General features: G+C 40.2%; 1 protein-coding gene across 1 annotated transcript; it reads right to left on the reverse strand.

Annotated features, from left to right (window-relative positions):
- Positions 1 to 1,271: 1,271 nt before the first annotated feature.
- Positions 1,272 to 1,673, reverse strand: LOC121776751 (keratin-associated protein 5-1-like). Its single transcript, XM_042173921.1, has one exon. It carries the CDS (start codon positions 1,671 to 1,673, stop codon positions 1,272 to 1,274), a length of 402 nt encoding a protein of 133 aa, XP_042029855.1.
- Positions 1,674 to 21,843: the final 20,170 nt, after the last annotated feature.

Raw genomic sequence — 21,843 nt, forward strand, 5'->3', positions numbered from 1 at the left:
AATGAATAAATACGGTGTGCACCACAGACTATCAAGCCCCTACCATCCACAAGCAAACGGTCAAACGGAGATTTCTAACCGCGAGATAAAGAAAATTTTGGAGAAGACTGTCAACCCTTCGAGAAAGGACTGGAGTGCAAGGTTAGAGGATGCTCTATGGGCCTATCGTACAGCCTACTAGACTCCCATAGGAATGTCCCCGTACCGAATTGTTTTTGGAAAGATGTGCCACTTACCCGTTGGGATTGAGCACCGAGCATACTGGGCAGTACAGCAAGTAAATGTGGATGCTGAAGCCTGTGAAGAGGAAAGGAAGCTGCAGTTGCGGGAGTTGGAGGAACTCAGATTGGAATCGTTCGACTCAGCCATGTGGTACAAGGAGCGAACCAAATTGTGGCGCGACAGGAATCTGAGGACCAATGATCTCCATGTTGGGCAGAAAGTACTACCCTTCCAGTCGAGACTGAAGCTCATGCCTGAGAAACTCAAGTCGAAATGGACAGGGCCTTATATCATAACTACACTCCATTCTAATGGAGTGGTGGAAATTTCAGGGAGTCTTCCTAACTCTGAACCTTTTATCGTGAATGGACATAGGCTGAAAATATTTAGGGAGAATAGTGAGGTGGGTGTAGTGGATGAGATTCCACTACAACCACGTACTTTGGCCGCATACTGACCAGTTGGATGAGAATTTGGAATTCCACTGGGCCAATTCTTTTGAATGTCTCCATATACTGGCCAAGCAGAGTTCCAAATTGCCTAAGAGATATGTAAATATTGTAAATACGTAGTTAATTTTCGCATGTAATATAATTTCTAAAAATCTAAAAAATATTTTCGGGCCTTAATTATTTTGGAGTATGCATTGACCACGAGATTACTTATCTGGTGCAACTCCAATTTTATTTAAGTGCCTATTTTAACTATTTTCCGTATTAGGTAAGAATATGGGGAAATTTGAATTTTGGCTTTTGCAGCTTTGCAGGTGAGGCAGCGAAAGGACGGGCATTGTCCAATCAGAAGGCAGCCCGCTCAACCGTCTCCGACACGTGATAAGGGCGACCTGGAACCGCTAAATGCTGGTTGAAGTGACCTACAACTGCACTCTCTCCCAAATAACCATACCGTCTCCCATTCTCCCTCACAAACCCTCATTTCCATTTTCTCTCTTCCAAATTTCCTTTCCATCTCCACCAGAAATCGAACCCAACTTTCCACCACCCAATCACCGTTTTCAACCATGGGAAGGAAAGCATTCGCAACAAAAATCAAACCCCTTCAAACAGCCGGGAAGAGGTCCCAGAAACACAACAGCCGCAAGAAGAACCACCGTCCACACAACCACCGCCGAACCCACAACCATCAGAGCCGGCTCTGCAAGCACCAGCGATGATCTCTTTAGACGCAATGGCGGAGTTTCTTAGGCTGCAAGATCCGACTAGAAATTGGGCGGCGGAGTTAGTAAATTTCAGCTGAATCGGAGGACAGGGGAGCTTGACCGGAGTAAGCCCGGCCGTAACCGCATCAGAGACAAGCGCGCAGCCCACGACACAACCTCCATCTACCATGCCGACTTCCCCAACGACTCCACAAGAAGAGGAATCTCCCACTGAAGCCGCACCGTCAGAACCCTCGGAACCCTCTCCGAGCCACCAAGAGACATAGCCCATGGATGTTAACCCTATTGCGGCCTATTACGATTCTGATCCAGAAGAAAGGAAGGAAAGGCTGAGGAAGGAGAAGCAATGCCAAGAGGGAAGAAGTGCAGCTGAGGAGACGCCGGTCGCACAAACTGTCCATCACGAAGTGGCTAGAGGGGAGATAGATCTGAACGAATCAGCCCAGATGTGGAACCTCAAGACTGACGAGGAGTTCGATTCGATTGTGAACAGGGTGAACCAAAGAGAAGAAGGCACGGCCTCGATGGCTGAGGGTCTAGACCTCGCATTGGGGGCAGTAGGAGAGAGTGAAGAGACAGGGGTAGTACGTGTACCAGAAGGCCCAGCCTACCAGCCTGGAGACCGAGCAGACGAAAGCCAAGCAAAGGAAGCAGAGCCGGAAATTGAAGTACCCGTCCCAGTAGCGCCTCCAGTAGTAAAACCAAAGGCCGTCAAGAGGCAGTTGATTTTGAAAGGCGATCCAAAGGCAGACTGTCCTAAACCAACAAGGGTGTCATAGAGATGCCTGGGAAAATGGGCAGCTAGCAAAGCCGAGGCAAACACAACGGAAACTCCGGTAGAAATTGAAAGTGAAGGGGAACGGTCCACTCCTACAAAACCTGGGGAGGAGCTTCTACCTGCTACTGACCTGGAGGACGCTGATATGGAAATCGATGAAGCCCCTCAGGCACAAGGTGGCCAAGGCGAAGAAGCTGAGTCAAGTCCTACTGCCCAGGATGAGTCCTTAACTCAAGCGGAGGAGGAAGCCAGATATCAACAAGCAAGAAAGAGGAAGGGGAAGGCCCAAATTCGGAAGAAATCGGTCACCAAGAAGACTGGAGTAGTAAATACTGGTATAGTCATCAGGAAAGCTGCTCAGAGAACTCCGCCGAGCCGAAGGGAGCTGAGCGACAGCGAGTATACGGCCAGTGCCGAATCAGCCTCCGAAAGCGATGTTTCTTTGGAGGATGAGGAGTACGCCGAACAACAACTTCTGGATGATCATCGGGAGTTAGTCCACCCACTGGTAGAGAGATTAAGGTACCGGAGGTGGACAGTGGACTTCAGTGACGAGATAGCAGAGGAGATGAAGCTTTTTGAATCAAAGAAGCTGCAGGATGTTTTCGACAGCATGGATGATGGGAATAAGGACGTCAAATGCGGAAAGGTAATGCATTATCCCTCTTTGGATGAGATGGGTGTCCGAGAGCAGTTTCTAGCCTATTTGCAGGCATTAGGATTTGAATGGTTATTGCCGAATGGAAACCCAGATATCTGTGTTAGGCTCGCAAAGGAATTCTTTACCACATTTCGGTTTAGGGTGACTACGGATTTGGATGTGGTTTCTATAAGTTTTAGGTTGTTTGGAGGAGACATAAGTATGAGTCTGATTGAGTGGACGGTTCGGCTGGGGATGTGCAGTCTTGAGGAGGCCATAGGGCCAGATTGGAGAAGTCTGGAACGGGGAATCCCCCGTAGACATGTCGATTTTGACCCACAGGAGGCTTGGGCAGAGTTAACTCATCCAGGTGCTGGGGAGTTTGTTTCAACCATCTCTAGCTCAATCCATTTCAATGACCCCATTTTACGTCTAGTGCAACTCCATCTAGATTTCAACTTGTTGGGCCAGTCAAACTCAGCCGTCCGTACCTCAATGACGGAGTTATATCTGCTTTGGTGTGCAAAGCATGGACGGAGATTGCATCTAGGTTTCTGGACTGCGTACCAATGCCATTTGATCGCCACCCATCCTGCCCGAAATCTCACCCTATGCAATATTCTGGGAGTATTTGTCGGGAACAACATCCTCGTCACAAAGGCTGAGGACTTATCCCATCTGACTATGGTAAGCCCCCCTGGGTTGTTTGACATACCATTCTTCGTCCGCACAAATGCCGTGTACATGAGGGAAGGTGTCCCGCATTTCTACGCAATGGGACAAGAGGCTATACCAGCTGGTAGAGCTTCTGCAGGATAGAGAATGCTAGCTCAGAGGCATGCGACTTTGGAGAGGACAGTGGCAGAGATGGGAGAGGAAAACCGACAGATGCTATCGGAGTTGACCAGGATAGCGTCCATGATGGAGGAAATACTGAGGGAAGTAACCAAGGGAAAACAGGAAGGAGCAACCGGAGCCAGGGGCCATGAAGGCCAGTATACTGAACCAAATGTGCAAGAGGAAACAGAATCAGGGAACAAGAGTGCCGAGGTGCCGGCGGAAGCCGAGTAGCCGGCGAAGTCTGATGAGAACCAGTTCGAGAATGTAGAGGAACCACCGGAGAACCCACCTGCACCACCTGCACCGCGAAGGAGCAGGAGACACTGATGAACCCCCCTACTGACCAGCTAGTTTTCGTTTTAATTTTTAGTTTTTTTTAGTTTTCCGTATTTTTGTTTGTGTTTTGATGTTTGTTTAGGTAGTATAATTTGTGTATGTGCGCAAACCCCATTCATAACACTTAGCCTATTCTATAGTCTAAGTGTGAGAAGTAAAGGGTTTGCTACTGTGACGCATGTTCTGTTGTTTTTATGTTTTCATAAGCATGTTGACTCACACTTAGCCCACTACGTGGTCTAAGTGTGAGAAGTTTATGTATATATGTGTTTTGTAATTGTTGGATTCTGCTTAGGTTTTAAACTCTCCCACTTAGCCTATTTTATAGTCTAAGTGTGAGAAGTTTTAGTTTTTAGCATGTCGTTTTGTTTGTCATGTTTGTGTGTCTACCGTACTGGCCATTACCTTTTCCACTTCACAGCCTTATCTGAGGGCAGACACTTGTGAAGTGGAAAGGGGGGACGCAATGGCCAGTATGACGTATGTGTACATGCGTGGGTTGTGTTTGTGTTAGTGTTTTGTTAGGTCTAGTTTTTTTTCTTTGATGTGTTGATTGGGCTTAAAACTCAACTGTCTTGAGCTGACGGTAGGGGGAATTGAGGGAGATACGACATGCTGGAAAATAGAAACCACCCCCCTTAGTATCTCTGTCACGACCGCCCATACTATGGTTACTACAAACGCGGCGATCGTGATACAACATGCAAGGATAGCGTTTTATTTGAAAACTTAATTAACTTAAAAGAATGAAAAACATTTTGGTTTAAAGAAGTTTAAAGTTATAACTTTTCTATTAAATAAAAACGACTCATAATAAATATCTTTAAAAGAAAGCAGTGGAGAAAATTAATTATTAAAAACCCAATCAACTTCTAAGAAAAATATTTAATTTAATTTAATTTACGGAAAACACCATTTTCAAATAACGACGTAACTACTTGGTTAAAACCTAACACAACCATACATGTTCAAACACGATACGAAAACGATTTAAGGTCTTGAGACATAGTTCAAAATGTAGCAGCGGAAAATAAGGTTTAAATAGAGTCAAGGATCACGCCTATGTATGAAGACACAATGCATCCTAAGGCTAACTCAACATCCTCCGCGACATCCTGCTCAACCTGCACATAAGAAAAATAATATGCAGGGCTGAGTACTTGTTGTACTCAATGGGCTCATGCCGAAAACATTTTTTTTATATAATTATGTCATCCATACCAGTGATCTCGAGTTTTAGATAGCAAGAAAAATATCACGAGAGCACAAAACATTTCAAGTCTGGCCAGACAATTTATCTCCCCACTTTTCACATCAAACCATCAATCACAATCATCATATCGCAGTGCGACGAAAGTGTGGCCACACTATTCGGCCACGAGACCGGCCGACTAGCAAGGACGGCTCACGATCCCACCAGTGTACACAGCCTGATAGGGTTTGCGGCCCTACTCAGACCCGAATTCGTTTCACAACACAGCCCTATAGCCTAACGGAGCAAGCTCAGACGAACTACACATCAGGCAACAATCTCACAAACAAAAACATGGCATGACATAACAGCTAAACCACCCTTATAACACTACGTAATATTTTCGAAAAATAAAGAGGTTTGAAAAGAAAGCCCACCTCGTTCGCTTAACAATTCACAACCCAACTTATGGCAACTCTCGTTCCCCGAGTTCATGAATACACAATCACCCTTGTAAATGACAACACAAGTCAGCCTTCCACCAAAAACACATTACTATGCATGTCCTATCGTTTCTCTCACATCGTTTTTCTCAATTACCCAACCCCAACATACGTCACAAAGATGGAAAGACACACCGTAATATATTTCAACTTATCTCACGTGATCACATCATTAAACACGCTCCTTGGACATACATGCATCATATAATACTTTTAAACTTGCAAATAAGAGTTATTTTAACAAGGCAGAAAACTGGCAGAACTGTGCGACCGTTTTGTAAAAATCACTATAAATTCACCCGACCTCATATGAAGCTAAATTTTGGTCACAACACAGAAGACACATTCAAGTTAATCCATACAATTTTCACACTGAAATCACGTTATTTAGTCAGCCATATCAAATACTAAACTCTCTGGTCGGAACATAAAATTTCTGACAGCACTGTGCAGCTCATTTGAAAAATTCACCATAAATTTATCCAATGCCCAAAAAGGCTGAAAATTTTACACGACTCAGAAGACACTTCAAATTTTCATATAGTTCAAGAATCACATCAGTCAGAGGTCATTTGGTCAGTCAAACAGAAAACGAAACATTCTTGGCGAGAACACAAGTTTCTGGTAGATTTGCGCAGTCCACTTCAAAAATCTATTAAAAATTCATTTTTCGACAAAAAGGGCTGAATTCACATGAGACACAGAAAACACCTTGGAGTTTACTCAGTAAAAATTTCATATCAAAATTCGGTCGTTTGATTGGTCAATTACAGATCAGAAGCTACTGGTCGTACGCCACAGATTTCAGGTTCATAGTTTCGAAAATAGGGTTTTCCTCTTCCATCGAACAAACACCAATTTTTCATGCTTGAAACACACAAAGTCATGCTTAAAAGTTTCTCATAAACATGTTTGCACATAGACTCACACCATTCACCAAATATTCCAATCCAACTTCACATGAATTCAATCAAAAAACACATAACTATCAAAGTTCTTATGAAATTACACTTTCCCACCGTTAAATTTTGCGATCTATCAATCATACACCCACTACATGCATGTAGGACTCAAGAACATGGTTCAAACAAAAAGGATGAGGGAAAGTGAAGCAATTATACCTTCTTTGACGAAAACGGATCGGTAGGGACAAGAGACGATGCGATTCGTCGGAGACTCTTGGAAAATAGGCTTCAACGGATGCAAGAACAAGAATTTGATGGGGGATCTTTGGAGAGATTGTAGAGAGGGAGGGGAGAGGCGTGTGAGAGTGAGGGAGAGAGGGAGGAACGATTTTTGTGAGGGAGAAATGGGGGCTAGGGTTTGTTTTGGTGGTATTTGAAGTCTAGGGTTATGTTTAATATTTAATTAATTAAGTAATTGTGGGGAAAATACAATTAAATAAATTCCACAATTAAAAGAATAAAATAGGCTTGTGGGGAGGGAGGAATTTTGAAAATTCCATGTAGCACACAACAAGGAATTTATTTGGTATTTACTTGGAGAATATATTCATAACTTAGGAAATAAAAATAATGAATACAAGGAAACAAATAAATTAAATCTCCAAGTAGGAAAATAAGGTGGGGCCGAAAATAACTAGAGGAAAGCACAAGGAAATTATTTAAATCCTCAATTAAATAGAATAGGATTTGAATTTGGTAATTTCTTTATGGGAAAAGACTCCCATATAATAGGTAACAATTAAATAAATTTCCATAAGGAAAAATAGGAGCATGGGGCGTGTGATATGGGTAAGAATTAAAAGGAAATATTCACATCCCCATTTAATTAGACATAGGAAATTAGTATGGTATTTAATTGAATAAAAAGGGATTCCACAAAATAGGAACAAATAAATTCTCCCCTACAAAATCATGAGGGGGGCCGAAAATTTGGCTTAAAAGGCCAAGGAATTGTTTCAACTCTTTATTTAAGTTGGGAGAAGAAATAAAATATGACATGATTTAATTGGATTCAATTCAAAGGAAGGGAGTCAACAAAGCACCTAATTAAATCAAAGAAATTAATTCATCCTCCCATTTTAAATAGGGGATTTTCGAAACTCCCAAGATGAATAGGCTAGAGTTCGAATTTCATGTGATACAATTTAGGGATCAATTGGTTTGGATTTAATTTGGATAAGAAAAATCCCAAAACAATTTATTAAATCCAAGAAATGAAATACTATCTCAATAATTAGGAAGGGCCGAAAATTTCAATGAATTGACTCGAAAAAGAATAAATGCATGATCCTATTAATTTTTTTTCCTCAATGGAAAAATTATAAAAACTCAAGCTCATCATTCCACATCAACCACGACAATTTATTTCACGTAAAACACTTAATCACATAGAACAAAAGTCTCATATTCGAAAATTTCAAAAACATAAATAAAGGAGTCACAAAAGTTTGGGATGTTACAATCTCCTAGTCAGTATAGATGATGCGAGTATGAGAGAAAAGCCCACACTTAGAGCCCAAACACAAAAGCCCTCTTAAAATGTGAGTTAAAAGCCTAAAGTGGAACCACTTTCCACTAATTCAGAAAAGAAAAGAGTGGCTGCCACAAGGTGCCTAGGGTAAAGTGACCGCGTGTAGCAACACTGAAGGCAGTAGGAACCACCCCCCCCAAAAAAAAAAATTTCCAACCCTTAGAACCCCACTTTCTAGCCATATATACCTAGATATAACCCCTAGCCCCTGGGATTGTGTGTGTGCAAGGCATAAGGCAAGAAGGCAACTGGCCTGAAGGACATACAATAAAGAAACCAACTTTAGCGAAAGAATTGAGAAGCAAGGAGAAAATCGACCAGGAAGTCATTCTAGGTCCAAAAAAATAATAAGAAGGGAAGAAGAAGAATGTGACGAAAATGGTCGAAAACACTTGACCACAAAAAGAATGAGAAGGAATAAGGGTGGCGAAGCCACAAGACGCTACTGACCAGTTGGGAAGCAACTTCGGAAAAAGTCCAGCCAAGCAGAAGTGGCAGCCGAAAGCCTGAACGCACACGGTTCCCTGCATCAGAATAAAATAATGATTTTTTAAGCTTAGAGCCTTAGGAACAACCAGCCCAAATACTATAACCCAATAGCCTCGTTACAAGCCTAAAAGACCTTCAGTAGCCGCACGTGATATCTAAGTCCGAAGCATCTGTGGTTCAGCGCTATGAGAGAATACAGTCCTAACATCCCCAGTGAGGAGTGAGCGACTGAGAGAATCCAGTGTTAAGCCGAGAGTGTGGGTGATCTTGACAAGCGGATGTACTGACTGGGAAGGAAAGGGGGGGCGGCGGAAATTCAAGGCTGTCTAAGGCCGGATTGCACCTAATCCCAAGGGGAGGGATGGTTGAAAATATAGCCCAGTTACTGTATTTACTGTGTTAATGTGTTTAAGTGTTTTTAGTTCTGTTTATGTGCATGTGTCCGTGCTTATGTGTTTTTCTTTGCGCCATAGTTTAGGGTCTAGGTTAGGATAGAGTCGGTCACGGGAGTAACCAGGCTAGAATTCGACTTATTTCTTTTTGTTTGTTCTTCACGCTTGAGGACAAGCACGCGGTAAGTGTGAGCAGTTTGATAAGTCGTATTCTAGGCCTTGGTTACTGGTCAGTATGATGTGCATAATGGAATTATATCTGCAAAACAGTTGCTAAAGTGTGCAAGGAAGTGTTCTAGCTAGTATGGGAATGTTAGGAGAATTCAGGTGAAAAGGGCATCAGGATGTTGCTATCCTGACCAGCATGCATGCTAAAAAGGCTCGAGATGGAGAAGAAGGATACCTGGGAAGATTAGCCGCAAGCAAGGGGGTAAAAGAGTCACTTCATGTTTGAAGTCTACCCTAAAAATCAAGGGCAGGCCTTCCTATAAAAGGAAGCCACTTGGAGAGAGAATCATCATCAATTAGTTCATGAACTCCTACGCTTAGTTAGCAATCTCTCTTCGGTAGATCAATCCTTCAGCATTATCCTTCATATTCTCGTTCCTCGCCGACAGCCATGGTCACCTGAAGCCCATCAGTTCACCGGAGTTCCGCATTATCTCGTTCCAGCCAGCGTGTTTCGTAGAGTTAGCAGTTTCATCGCCCGGAGTGGCAAACAATCTTTAATTGCTTTCTTAGTTAATCTTTATGTGTTTCCTTACGTTGGACCTGTTGCACTTTCAATTTCCGTTTGCTTTTGAAGAATTTCATTTAGATCCAAACAACTTTTATGAAATGAAATTGTCTTTGAGCATCGTTTTCAGTAAGCATGATTTCAGTTTCGCTAGATTAATATTTTGATTTGGAGTTTTTAATTTTGGATCTGAGCTGTGAAGTTTGTTAATCTGTGTTTCTCGTTCATGAAATCTGAGATTGTTGATCTGAGTTTATTCATGTTGAAGAAGATAACATCCACATCCAAGTTTGGGACTTTTTAGTTACTTTTTGTTTTTGTCCTTTACTTTTTCTACCTTTTCAGCTGGTACCCTACAGATCTGTCAGTCTAGTCACCTAACTACCTTTTTTCCTCTGATATTCCGTTTAGCTTTTTATAGTAATCCCGTACCTTACACATATTTTCAGAGACATAATGTCCCCTACTCTCACGTACACATTTGTTATCAAACGTCTCTCACACCTCCTAATCAGTAGAGTAACATCTTAACTTCCAGCCTAGATAAAGTCTCAACCCAAAGCGTGGTAGCTAACCAAACCCTTCCAGAATATCACCACAATCACTCCAAATCGTCACCATATCTGTGGGATTCGACCCCTACCTTCACTATACTACCCAATAGAAGAGGGTTGAGGATTTATTGATACCAGGTTCAGGCTTAGCCAGGGATTCCATACTGATCAGTAGGATATACCTTCGCTTTAACGACACCTGACCGAAACCTGCTCTTTCAATCATTCATGCCCTATCGTTCCATTCATCGTTTTCTTATATTGCCCATCCCAAACGTTCACCAACATAAACGAAACGAACACTCTAGCATACATCAACGTGCAACACATAACCACATCATATGATATGTTCCTTATTCACACATGTATCATGTAATGCATTCGAAGCTAGTCAACAAAGCTTATTTCCACAAAACCAGAATCTGGCAGAACAACGCAGTAATTTTGTAAAAATCATTAAAATTTCATCCGATCTCATATGAAGCTAAACTTTGGTCACCACACATTAGACACATAAAGGTTTGTCCAGTTAAAATTCCACACCAAAATCATATCTTTTGATCTGTCAAAACAAAAATGAAACTCACTGGACGAAACACAATTTCTGGCAGGACTGCGCAGTTAAATTGAAAAATTCGTTATAAATTCGTCCATCATCAATTGAAGCTCAAATTTTGACAAAACACAGAAGACATCTGAATCTTCATCCATTTAAAAATACATGTCGAAATAAGATCGTTTGATTAGTCAAAAACTCGTCGGAACCTACTGTCCGAACACAACAGTTTTCATGCTCAACATTCACAAACCCTAGTTTGTCTATCATACATTCACACATACATATTCATGCTTCCAACACATAGTCATGCTTCAAAAACCAGAGTATAACCATGCTTTCCTATTCGCACATAACATTCACAACGATTCATCCACACACTCACACACACGTACATACACGCACACACATACAACCATTCATGTGCAGCCATCATTCCCAACCAATAAATTCTTAGATTTACGATTCTCCACTCACTATATGCATGAGGGGTTCAAGAATCATGGATTCAATGATAAGGAGGGGAAATGTGGATAAAAAATTATACATTTCTCTTGAAAACAATCGGTAGAAAAGACAATTGGTGCGACAAAACAATCTCCCCATTTTCTCAACAATCAATCATTCACATCCTCATACCATAGTGCGATGAAAGTGTGGCCACACTATTCGCCCACGAGACCGGCCGACTAGCAAGGACGGCTCACGATCCCACCAGTGTACACAGCCTGATAGGGTTTGCGGCCCTACTCAGACCCGAATTCGTTTCACAACACAGCCCTATAGCCTAACGGAGCAAGCTCAGACGAACTACACATCAGGCAACAATCTCACAAACAAAAACATGGCATGACATAACAGCTAAACCACCCTTATAACACTACGTAATATTTTCGAAAAATAAAGAGGTTTGAAAAGAAAGCCCACCTCGTTCGCTTAACAATTCACAACCCAACTTATGGCAACTCTCGTTCCCCGAGTTCATGAATACACAATCACCCTTGTAAATGACAACACAAGTCAGCCTTCCACCAAAAACACATTACTATGCATGTCCTATCGTTTCTCTCACATCGTTTTTCTCAATTACCCAACCCCAACATACGTCACAAAGATGGAAAGACACACCGTAATATATTTCAACTTATCTCACGTGATCACATCATTAAACACGCTCCTTGGACAACATGCATCATATAATACTTTTAAACTTGCAAATAAGAGTTATTTTAACAAGGCAGAAAACTGGCAGAACTGTGCGACCGTTTTGTAAAAATCACTATAAATTCACCCGACCTCATATGAAGCTAAATTTTGGTCACAACACAGAAGACACATTCAAGTTAATCCATACAATTTTCACACTGAAATCACGTTATTTAGTCAGCCATATCAAATACTAAACTCTCTGGTCGGAACATAAAATTTCTGACAGCACTGTGCAGCTCATTTGAAAAATTCACCATAAATTTATCCAATGCCCAAAAAGGCTGAAAATTTTACACGACTCAGAAGACACTTCAAATTTTCATATAGTTCAAGAATCACATCAGTCAGAGGTCATTTGGTCAGTCAAACAGAAAACGAAACATTCTTGGCGAGAACACAAGTTTCTGGTAGATTTGCGCAGTCCACTTCAAAAATCTATTAAAAATTCATTTTTCGACAAAAAGGGCTGAATTCACATGAGACACAGAAAACACCTTGGAGTTTACTCAGTAAAAATTTCATATCAAAATTCGGTCTTTTGATTGGTCAATTACAGATCAGAAGCTACTGGTCGTACGCCACAGATTTCAGGTTCATAGTTTCGAAAATAGGGTTTTCCTCTTCCATCGAACAAACACCAATTTTTCATGCTTGAAACACACAAAGTCATGCTTAAATGTTTCTCATAAACATGTTTGCACATAGACTCACACCATTCACCAAATATTCCAATCCAACTTCACATGAATTCAATCAAAAAACACATAACTATCAAAGTTCTTATGAAATTACACTTTCCCGCCGTTAAATTTTGCGATCTATCAATCATACACCCACTACATGCATGTAGGACTCAAGAACATGGTTCAAACAAAAAGGATGAGGGAAAGTGAAGCAATTATACCTTCTTTGACGAAAACGGATCGGTAGGGACAAGAGACGATGCGATTCGTCGGAGACTCTTGGAAAATAGGCTTCAACGGATGCAAGAACAAGAATTTGATGGGGGATCTTTGGAGAGATTGTAGAGAGGGAGGGGAGAGGCGTGTGAGAGTGAGGGAGAGAGGGAGGAACGATTTTTGTGAGGGAGAAATGGGGGCTAGGGTTTGTTTTGGTGGTATTTGAAGTCTAGGGTTATGTTTAATATTTAATTAATTAAGTAATTGTGGGGAAAATACAATTAAATAAATTCCACAATTAAAAGAATAAAATAGGCTTGTGGGGAGGGAGGAATTTTGAAAATTCCATGTAGCACACAACAAGGAATTTATTTGGTATTTACTTGGAGAATATATTCATAACTTAGGAAATAAAAATAATGAATACAAGGAAACAAATAAATTAAATCTCCAAGTAGGAAAATAAGGTGGGGCCGAAAATAACTAGAGGAAAGCACAAGGAAATTATTTAAATCCTCAATTAAATAGAATAGGATTTGAATTTGGTAATTTCTTTATGGGAAAAGACTCCCATATAATAGGTAACAATTAAATAAATTTCCACAAGGAAAAATAGGAGCATGGGGCGTGTGATATGGGTAAGAATTAAAAGGAAATATTCACATCCCCATTTAATTAGACATAGGAAATTAGTATGGTATTTAATTGAATAAAAAGGGATTCCACAAAATAGGAACAAATAAATTCTCCCCTACAAAATCATGAGGGGGGCCGAAAATTTGGCTTAAAAGGCCAAGGAATTGTTTCAACTCTTTATTTAAGTTGGGAGAAGAAATAAAATATGACATGATTTAATTGGATTCAATTCAAAGGAAGGGAGTCAACAAAGCACCTAATTAAATCAAAGAAATTAATTCATCCTCCCATTTTAAATAGGGGATTTTCGAAACTCCCAAGATGAATAGGCTAGAGTTCGAATTTCATGTGATACAATTTAGGGATCAATTGGTTTGGATTTAATTTGGATAAGAAAAATCCCAAAACAATTTATTAAATCCAAGAAATGAAATACTATCTCAATAATTAGGAAGGGCCGAAAATTTCAATGAATTGACTCGAAAAAGAATAAATGCATGATCCTATTAATTTTTTTTCCTCAATGGAAAAATTATAAAAACTCAAGCTCATCATTCCACATCAACCACGACAATTTATTTCACGTAAAACACTTAATCACATAGAACAAAAGTCTCATATTCGAAAATTTCAAAAACATAAATAAAGGAGTCACAAAAGTTTGGGATGTTACAATCTCCTAGTCAGTATAGATGATGCGAGTATGAGAGAAAAGCCCACACTTAGAGCCCAAACACAAAAGCCCTCTTAAAATGTGAGTTAAAAGCCTAAAGTGGAACCACTTTCCACTAATTCAGAAAAGAAAAGAGTGGCTGCCACAAGGTGCCTAGGGTAAAGTGACCGCGTGTAGCAACACTGAAGGCAGTAGGAACCACCCCCCCCCAAAAAAAAATTTCCAACCCTTAGAACCCCACTTTCTAGCCATATATACCTAGATATAACCCCTAGCCCCTGGGATTGTGTGTGTGCACGGCATAAGGCAAGAAGGCAACTGGCCTGAAGGACATACAATAAAGAAACCAACTTTAGCGAAAGAATTGAGAAGCAAGGAGAAAATCGACCAGGAAGTCATTCTAGGTCCAAAAAAATAATAAGAAGGGAAGAAGAAGAATGTGACGAAAATGGTCGAAAACACTTGACCACAAAAAGAATGAGAAGGAATAAGGGTGGCGAAGCCACAAGACGCTACTGACCAGTTGGGAAGCAACTTCGGAAAAAGTCCAGCCAAGCAGAAGTGGCAGCCGAAAGCCTGAACGCACACGGTTCCCTGCATCAGAATAAAATAATGATTTTTTAAGCTTAGAGCCTTAGGAACAACCAGCCCAAATACTATAACCCAATAGCCTCGTTACAAGCCTAAAAGACCTTCAGTAGCCGCACGTGATATCTAAGTCCGAAGCATCTGTGGTTCAGCGCTATGAGAGAATACTGTCCTAACATCCCCAGTGAGGAGTGAGCGACTGAGAGAATCCAGTGTTAAGCCGAGAGTGTGGGTGATCTTGACAAGCGGATGTACTGACTGGGAAGGAAGGGGGGGCGGCGGAAATTCAAGGCTGTCTAAGGCCGGATTGCACCTAATCCCAAGGGGAGGGATGGTTGAAAATATAGCCCAGTTACTGTATTTACTGTGTTAATGTGTTTAAGTGTTTTTAGTTCTGTTTATGTGCATGTGTCCGTGCTTATGTGTTTTTCTTTGCGCCATAGTTTAGGGTCTAGGTTAGGATAGAGTCGGTCAGGGGAGTAACCAGGCTAGAATTCGACTTATTTCTTTTTGTTTGTTCTTCACGCTTGAGGACAAGCACGCGGTAAGTGTGAGCAGTTTGATAAGTCGTATTCTAGGCCTTGGTTACTGGTCAGTATGATGTGCATAATGGAATTATATCTGCAAAACAGTTGCTAAAGTGTGCAAGGAAGTGTTCTAGCTAGTATGGGAATGTTAGGAGAATTCAGGTGTAAAGGGCATCAGGATGTTGCTATCCTGACCAGCATGCATGCTAAAAAGGCTCGAGATGGAGAAGAAGGATACCTGGGAAGATTAGCCGCAAGCAAGGGGGTAAAAGAGTCACTTCATGTTTGAAGTCTACCCTAAAAATCAAGGGCATGCCTTCCTATAAAAGGAAGCCACTTGGAGAGAGAATCATCATCAATTAGTTCATGAACTCCTACGCTTAGTTAGCAATCTCTCTTCGGTAGATCAATCCTTCAGCATTATCCTTCATATTCTCGTTCCTCGCCGACAGCCATGGTCACCTGAAGCCCATCAGTTCACCGAAGTTCCGCATTATCTCGTTCCAGCCAGCGTGTTTCGTAGAGTTAGCAGTTTCATCGCCCGGAGTGGCAAACAATCTTTAATTGCTTTCTTAGTTAATCTTTATGTGTTTCCTTACGTTGGACCTGTTGCACTTTCAATTTCCGTTTGCTTTTGAAGAATTTCATTTAGATCCAAACAACTTTTATGAAATGAAATTGTCTTTGAGCATCGTTTTCAGTAAGCATGATTTCAGTTTCGCTAGATTAATCTTTTGATTTGGAGTTTTTAATTTTGGATCTGAGCTGTGAAGTTTGTTAATCTGTGTTTCTCGTTCATGAAATCTGAGATTGTTGATCTGAGTTTATTCATGTTGAAGAAGATAACATCCACATCCAAGTTTGGGACCACTTTTACTTTTTAGTTACTTTTTGTTTTTGTCCTTTACTTTTTCTACCTTTTCAGCTGGTACCCTACAGATCTGTCAGTCTAGTCACCTAACTACCTTTTTTCCTCTGATATTCCGTTTAGCTTTTTATAGTAATCCCGTACCTTACACATATTTTCAGAGACATAATGTCCCCTACTCTCACGTACACATTTGTTATCAAACGTCTCTCACACCTCCTAATCAGTAGAGTAACATCTTAACTTCCAGCCTAGATAAAGTCTCAACCCAAAGCGTGGTAGCTAACCAAACCCTTCCAGAATATCACCACAATCACTCCAAATCGTCACCATATATGTGGGATTCGACCCCTACCTTCACTATACTACCCAATAGAAGAGGGTTGAGGATTTATTGATACCAGGTTCAGGCTTAGCCAGGGATTCCATACTGATCAGTAGGATATACCTTCGCTTTAACGACACCTGACCGAAACCTGCTCTTTCAATCATTCATGCCCTATCGTTCCATTCATCGTTTTCTTATATTGCCCATCCCAAACGTTCACCAACATAAACGAAACGAACACTCTAGCATACATCAACGTGCAACACATAACCACATCATATGATATGTTCCTTATTCACACATGTATCATGTAATGCATTCGAAGCTCGTCAACAAAGCTTATTTCCACAAAACCAGAATCTGGCAGAACAACGCAGTAATTTTGTAAAAATCATTAAAATTTCATCCGATCTCATATGAAGCTAAACTTTGGTCACCACACATTAGACACATAAAGGTTTGTCCAGTTAAAATTCCACACCAAAATCATATCTTTTGATCTGTCAAAACAAAAATGAAACTCACTGGACGAAACACAATTTCTGGCAGGACTGCGCAGTTAAATTGAAAAATTCGTTATAAATTCGTCCATCATCAATTGAAGCTCAAATTTTGACAAAACACAGAAGACATCTGAATCTTCATCCATTTAAAAATACATGTCGAAATAAGATCGTTTGATTAGTCAAAAACTCATCGGAACCTACTGTCCGAACACAACAGTTTCATGCTCAACATTCACAAACCCTAGTTTGTCTATCATACATTCACACATACATATTCATGCTTCCAACACATAGTCATGCTTCAAAAACCAGAGTATAACCATGCTTTCCTATTCGCACATAACATTCACAATGATTCATCCACACACTCACACACACGTACATACACGCACACACATACAACCATTCATGTGCAGCCATCATTCCCAACCAATAAATTCTTAGATTTACGATTCTCCACTCACTATATGCATGAGGGGTTCAAGAATCATGGATTCAATGATAAGGAGGGGAAATGTGGATAAAAAATTATACATTTCTCTTGAAAACAATCGGTAGAAAAGACAATTGGTGCGACAAAACAATCTCCCCATTTTCTCAACAATCAATCATTCACATCCTCATACCATAGTGCGATGAAAGTGTGGCCACACTATTCGCCCACGAGACCGGCCGACTAGCAAGGACGGCTCACGATCCCACCAGTGTACACAGCCTGATAGGGTTTGCGGCCCTACTCAGACCCGAATTCGTTTAACACAGCCCTATAGCCTAATGGATCAAGCTCAAACGAACTAGGCATCAGGAAACAATCTCAACATCAAAACAATCATGGCATGATATTGTTGGGGTTTGGAGCCCCTTGCACAGCGGAAGTCATGCAAAAACAAATAAGTCAGATCTACAGATCTATTTGATCGACTATGGGATTAATTGATTCACATGTTGAACAATCAATTGCATGCTAGAACCCATATTAATTCCCGCTTAAGGAATTTAACCCTAATTCATGAAATCCTACGGTTTAGAATTACCGATCTGATTCTCCAAAGAATCGACGATTGCTTGCGCCTTCTCCACGTGATGTTCTTCATACTCAACCACAAACCTTCTAATCTGTATCCCAAACTCTGATAATGACCTTTGGGTGGGCAAATGTAACATCCCCAATTTTCTGACATTTATTTAAGATATGTCGATTGGAAATTTCATTTATGAAATTTAAATTGTTGCTACGTGATTGAGTTTGATTATGTCGAATAAATCGTCATGGGGAAATTGGAATGAAGTGATAGTTATATTTAATGTGGGGAATCAATTTAAATAAAGATCATGCATCTTGTTCTAGCCAAATAAAGTGGCTATTGTCGGCCCCTCCAATTATTGGAAATTTTCTTGGATTTAATTAATTATTTTGGGATATTCATCCAAATTAAATCCAAATCAAATTATCCCTAAATTGTGCTACACGAAACTCGAACTCTAACCTATTATTTTTGTGAGTTTCGGATATCCTCTACTTGAATTGAGAGGATGAATTAGTTTCTTTGATAAAATTGGTACCTTGTTGATTCCTTCATTTATTTTTAAATCCAATTAAATCTTGCCACATTTTATTCCCTCACCCCAATTAAATTAAGAGTGGCATTATTTCCTTGTGGCTAATTAAGCCAATTTTCGGCCCCCCTATTTGTAGAGGAGAATATATTTGTTTCCTTTATTCAATACCAAATTAATACCTAAGCCAAATTAATTGGGGATGTGAATATTTTCCTTCTATTGTATCTCCATCCCACACTTTTTTTAGCTTAATTTCCTTGGGGGAAATCTATTTTATTGCTGCCTATTTTATGGGAGTCTTTTCCTATAAAGAAATTACCAAATTTAAATCCTATTCTATTTAATTGAGGATTTAAATAATTTCCTTGTGCACACCATCAAGATTTTCGCCCCTTCCCTCATTATTTCCTACTTGGAGATTTAATTTATTTTGTTCCCTTGTTTATGGAATATTCATTGACTTATTTCCTAAATTGTGAATCTATTTCTCTCAAAGTAAATACCAAATAAATGCCTTATTGAATTTATTAACCTAATTTTTGAAATTTTTCCTTCTTTTTAATTGTGGGATTATATTTATTGGCCTCTATTTTATTCCTCTACAATTAATTAATTAATTAATTTATGGGAATATATAATCACCTAAACTAAACCCTAGCCCAATTCTCCCTCATAATTTTCGTGCCTCACCTCTCCTCCCTCTTTTCATCCTCTCCAAAATTTCTTCCATCATTGTTCTTGCATCCATTGAAGTTTGATTTTCAAGAGTCCCGACGAATCGCATCAATCTTTGCTTCTACCGTTTGGTTTTCGATTCAAGAAGGTATAACTAAATATTTTCCTCATCTTCTCCATTGAAACCTTTTTCTTGATTCCTTCATGCATATAGTGAGTGTAGGAATCATAGATCGCAAAACTAATCGGTGGGAATTTGTGTTTGTATGAGAAAAACTGTGAATATGCGATTGTGAATGAATAAGTGTAAAGTTTGAATGATTCATTGGTGAATGATGTGTGGTTATATGAGAACATGATTGTGAGAACCTTTTGAAGCATGTTTGTGTGTGGGAAGCATGAAAAATTGTGTTTGGTTGAATGAAGAAGAAACCCTAATTTCAAAATTTTGAGACCTGAAAACTGTGGTGTTCGGACAGTGGATTCCGACGTGTGTTTGACTGACCAAAAGATCTTATTTTGGTTCAAATTTTTTAACTGAGTAAACTTCAAGGTGTTTTCTGTGTGGTGTGTAAATTTCAGCCCCTTTTTACGAAAGATGAAATTTTAATAAATTTTTGAAGTCGACTGCGCAATTCTGCCAGAAACTTGTATTCTCGCCCAGAAAGTTTCATTTTCTATTTGACCGACCAAATGGCCTCATTTTGATGTGAATTTTGAACCCACAATTTAATATGAGCTTATATTGGAATATTACAATCAGCCACTAAAGAAGTAATATTGACTGCCCATCCAAATCGGAAATTACAAGTATTTCGGGTTTCCATTTGATTGTCATTTATTTCCCGCGCTTAAGATAGAAACATCCGTTAATTAATCAATGTCTGCTATGGACTTAATTAATTAACATATTATAAACTCCAAGAGTGGACTTAGCAAGAAACGCTTATTTATTATTCATAGAGTAATCAAACTCCAACTAGCTAGGTTCCGATTAATAAAACCTTGTTTCGAGCTCCTCTTGTGGATGTTATCAAACGAGACTCACCTCGCGCATGATTCAATATAATAGCAATCCTAGCAGCACTAGATATTAATCGTCACTACCCAACATACCAGTATCGTTGGGTTACAAAAAACCCGGACTTATTGGTAAGTCAAAGTAGAGATAATCAATATCGTATGCTCAATGCTAACGTACATTGATTAAGAAATTAATTATCAAGATCTCGTCTTTAAGTAGATAGCTGATAGAGGGAAAAGATGAGACTATGACTCTGTGTGTGTGTGTCAACTGGCTAGGAGGGTACCTAGACCTAGCTGTGTCGTTGGGTCTGTGTCTATCTTCCCTATCAACAAAAAAATACCTCAACCCACTTCTACTGGCTAGTATAGTGGAGTAAAGGTCGAATCCCACAGAGATGGATGTAGGAGATATACTTGCGATGACATTCTGGGAGCGGTTGGTTAGCTACCACGCTTTTTGGGGTTGAGTTTTACCTAGTCGAAAAATGAAATGGAACCTATACCCCTCCTGACCAGTAGGTCAGGGTGGGCTCTAAATGCTGCGTGCTAAAAAAAATTAAAGTGCGTGTGTAAATTAGGGTACGAGTGTGCATGTGAGAAGCTACTAGACGAAACTTACTAAAAATGGCTTGACAAAAGGTAAAGAGAATCAAAGGACATGCTGGCAGCCTCTTGAACCAAGTATTCGCCTCCCCTTTAAGGGCAAAGGGAAGGGCCTACAGTCTGTAGTCGTCTTCGCTCGACCCCGCTGGCCGCTTTAGAGCCTTGCAGATTTTGCAAAATTCTTGCAAGAACTTGTATGGGCAGATTTTGCAAAATTCATGCAACAACTCCTTCCCAAGAACACAGGCAAGATGGCCAAAATGTGGGGCTCCACGTAGATTGCTTCTTGTCCTAGGGTCGTGACGATTGCTTGCGGTGGTTTGCCATCCAAGTGAGCGTACAACGAGCTTATCTCGGGGTCATTTTCCTGGTCAGCCATGTTGGCTTTAAATGAAATGGAACCTATACCCCTCCTGACCAGTAGGTCAGGGTGGACTCTAAATGCTGCGTGCTAAAAGAAATTAAAGTGCGTGTGTAAATTAGGGTACGAGTGTGCATGTGAGAAGCTACTAGACGAAACTTACTAAAAATGGCTAGAAAAAAGGTAAAGAGAATCAAAGGACATGCTGGCAGACTGTCTCCTGGGTGTGCAGAAAAGCTAAAAAATTGCAAGTACAAAAGCAAAAAGCAACAAAAGCAACACAAGTGGTCCCATTCTTTGATTGTGACATTATCTTCTTCACCAAGCTAAACAAACAAGATCTAACAAACTCCATTGATGAATGATCAAGCTTGAAAATTCATAAATGCAATATTTAACTTGAAATCGAGAACGAAAGCTAAGAAAACTGAGATCTACGCAAACTGGTCAGCGGGGCACGGTGACAGAAG

This window comes from Salvia splendens, chromosome 18, assembly GCF_004379255.2.
Source record: "Salvia splendens isolate huo1 chromosome 18, SspV2, whole genome shotgun sequence".
In the NCBI taxonomy this organism is placed as follows: Eukaryota; Viridiplantae; Streptophyta; class Magnoliopsida; order Lamiales; family Lamiaceae; genus Salvia; species Salvia splendens.

Bases quoted from the DNA above. Each gene is read 5' to 3' on its own strand.
- LOC121776751 (XM_042173921.1), bottom strand. From the start codon at position 1,673: ATGGGCTATGTCTCTTGGTGGCTCGGAGAGGGTTCCGAGGGTTCTGAC.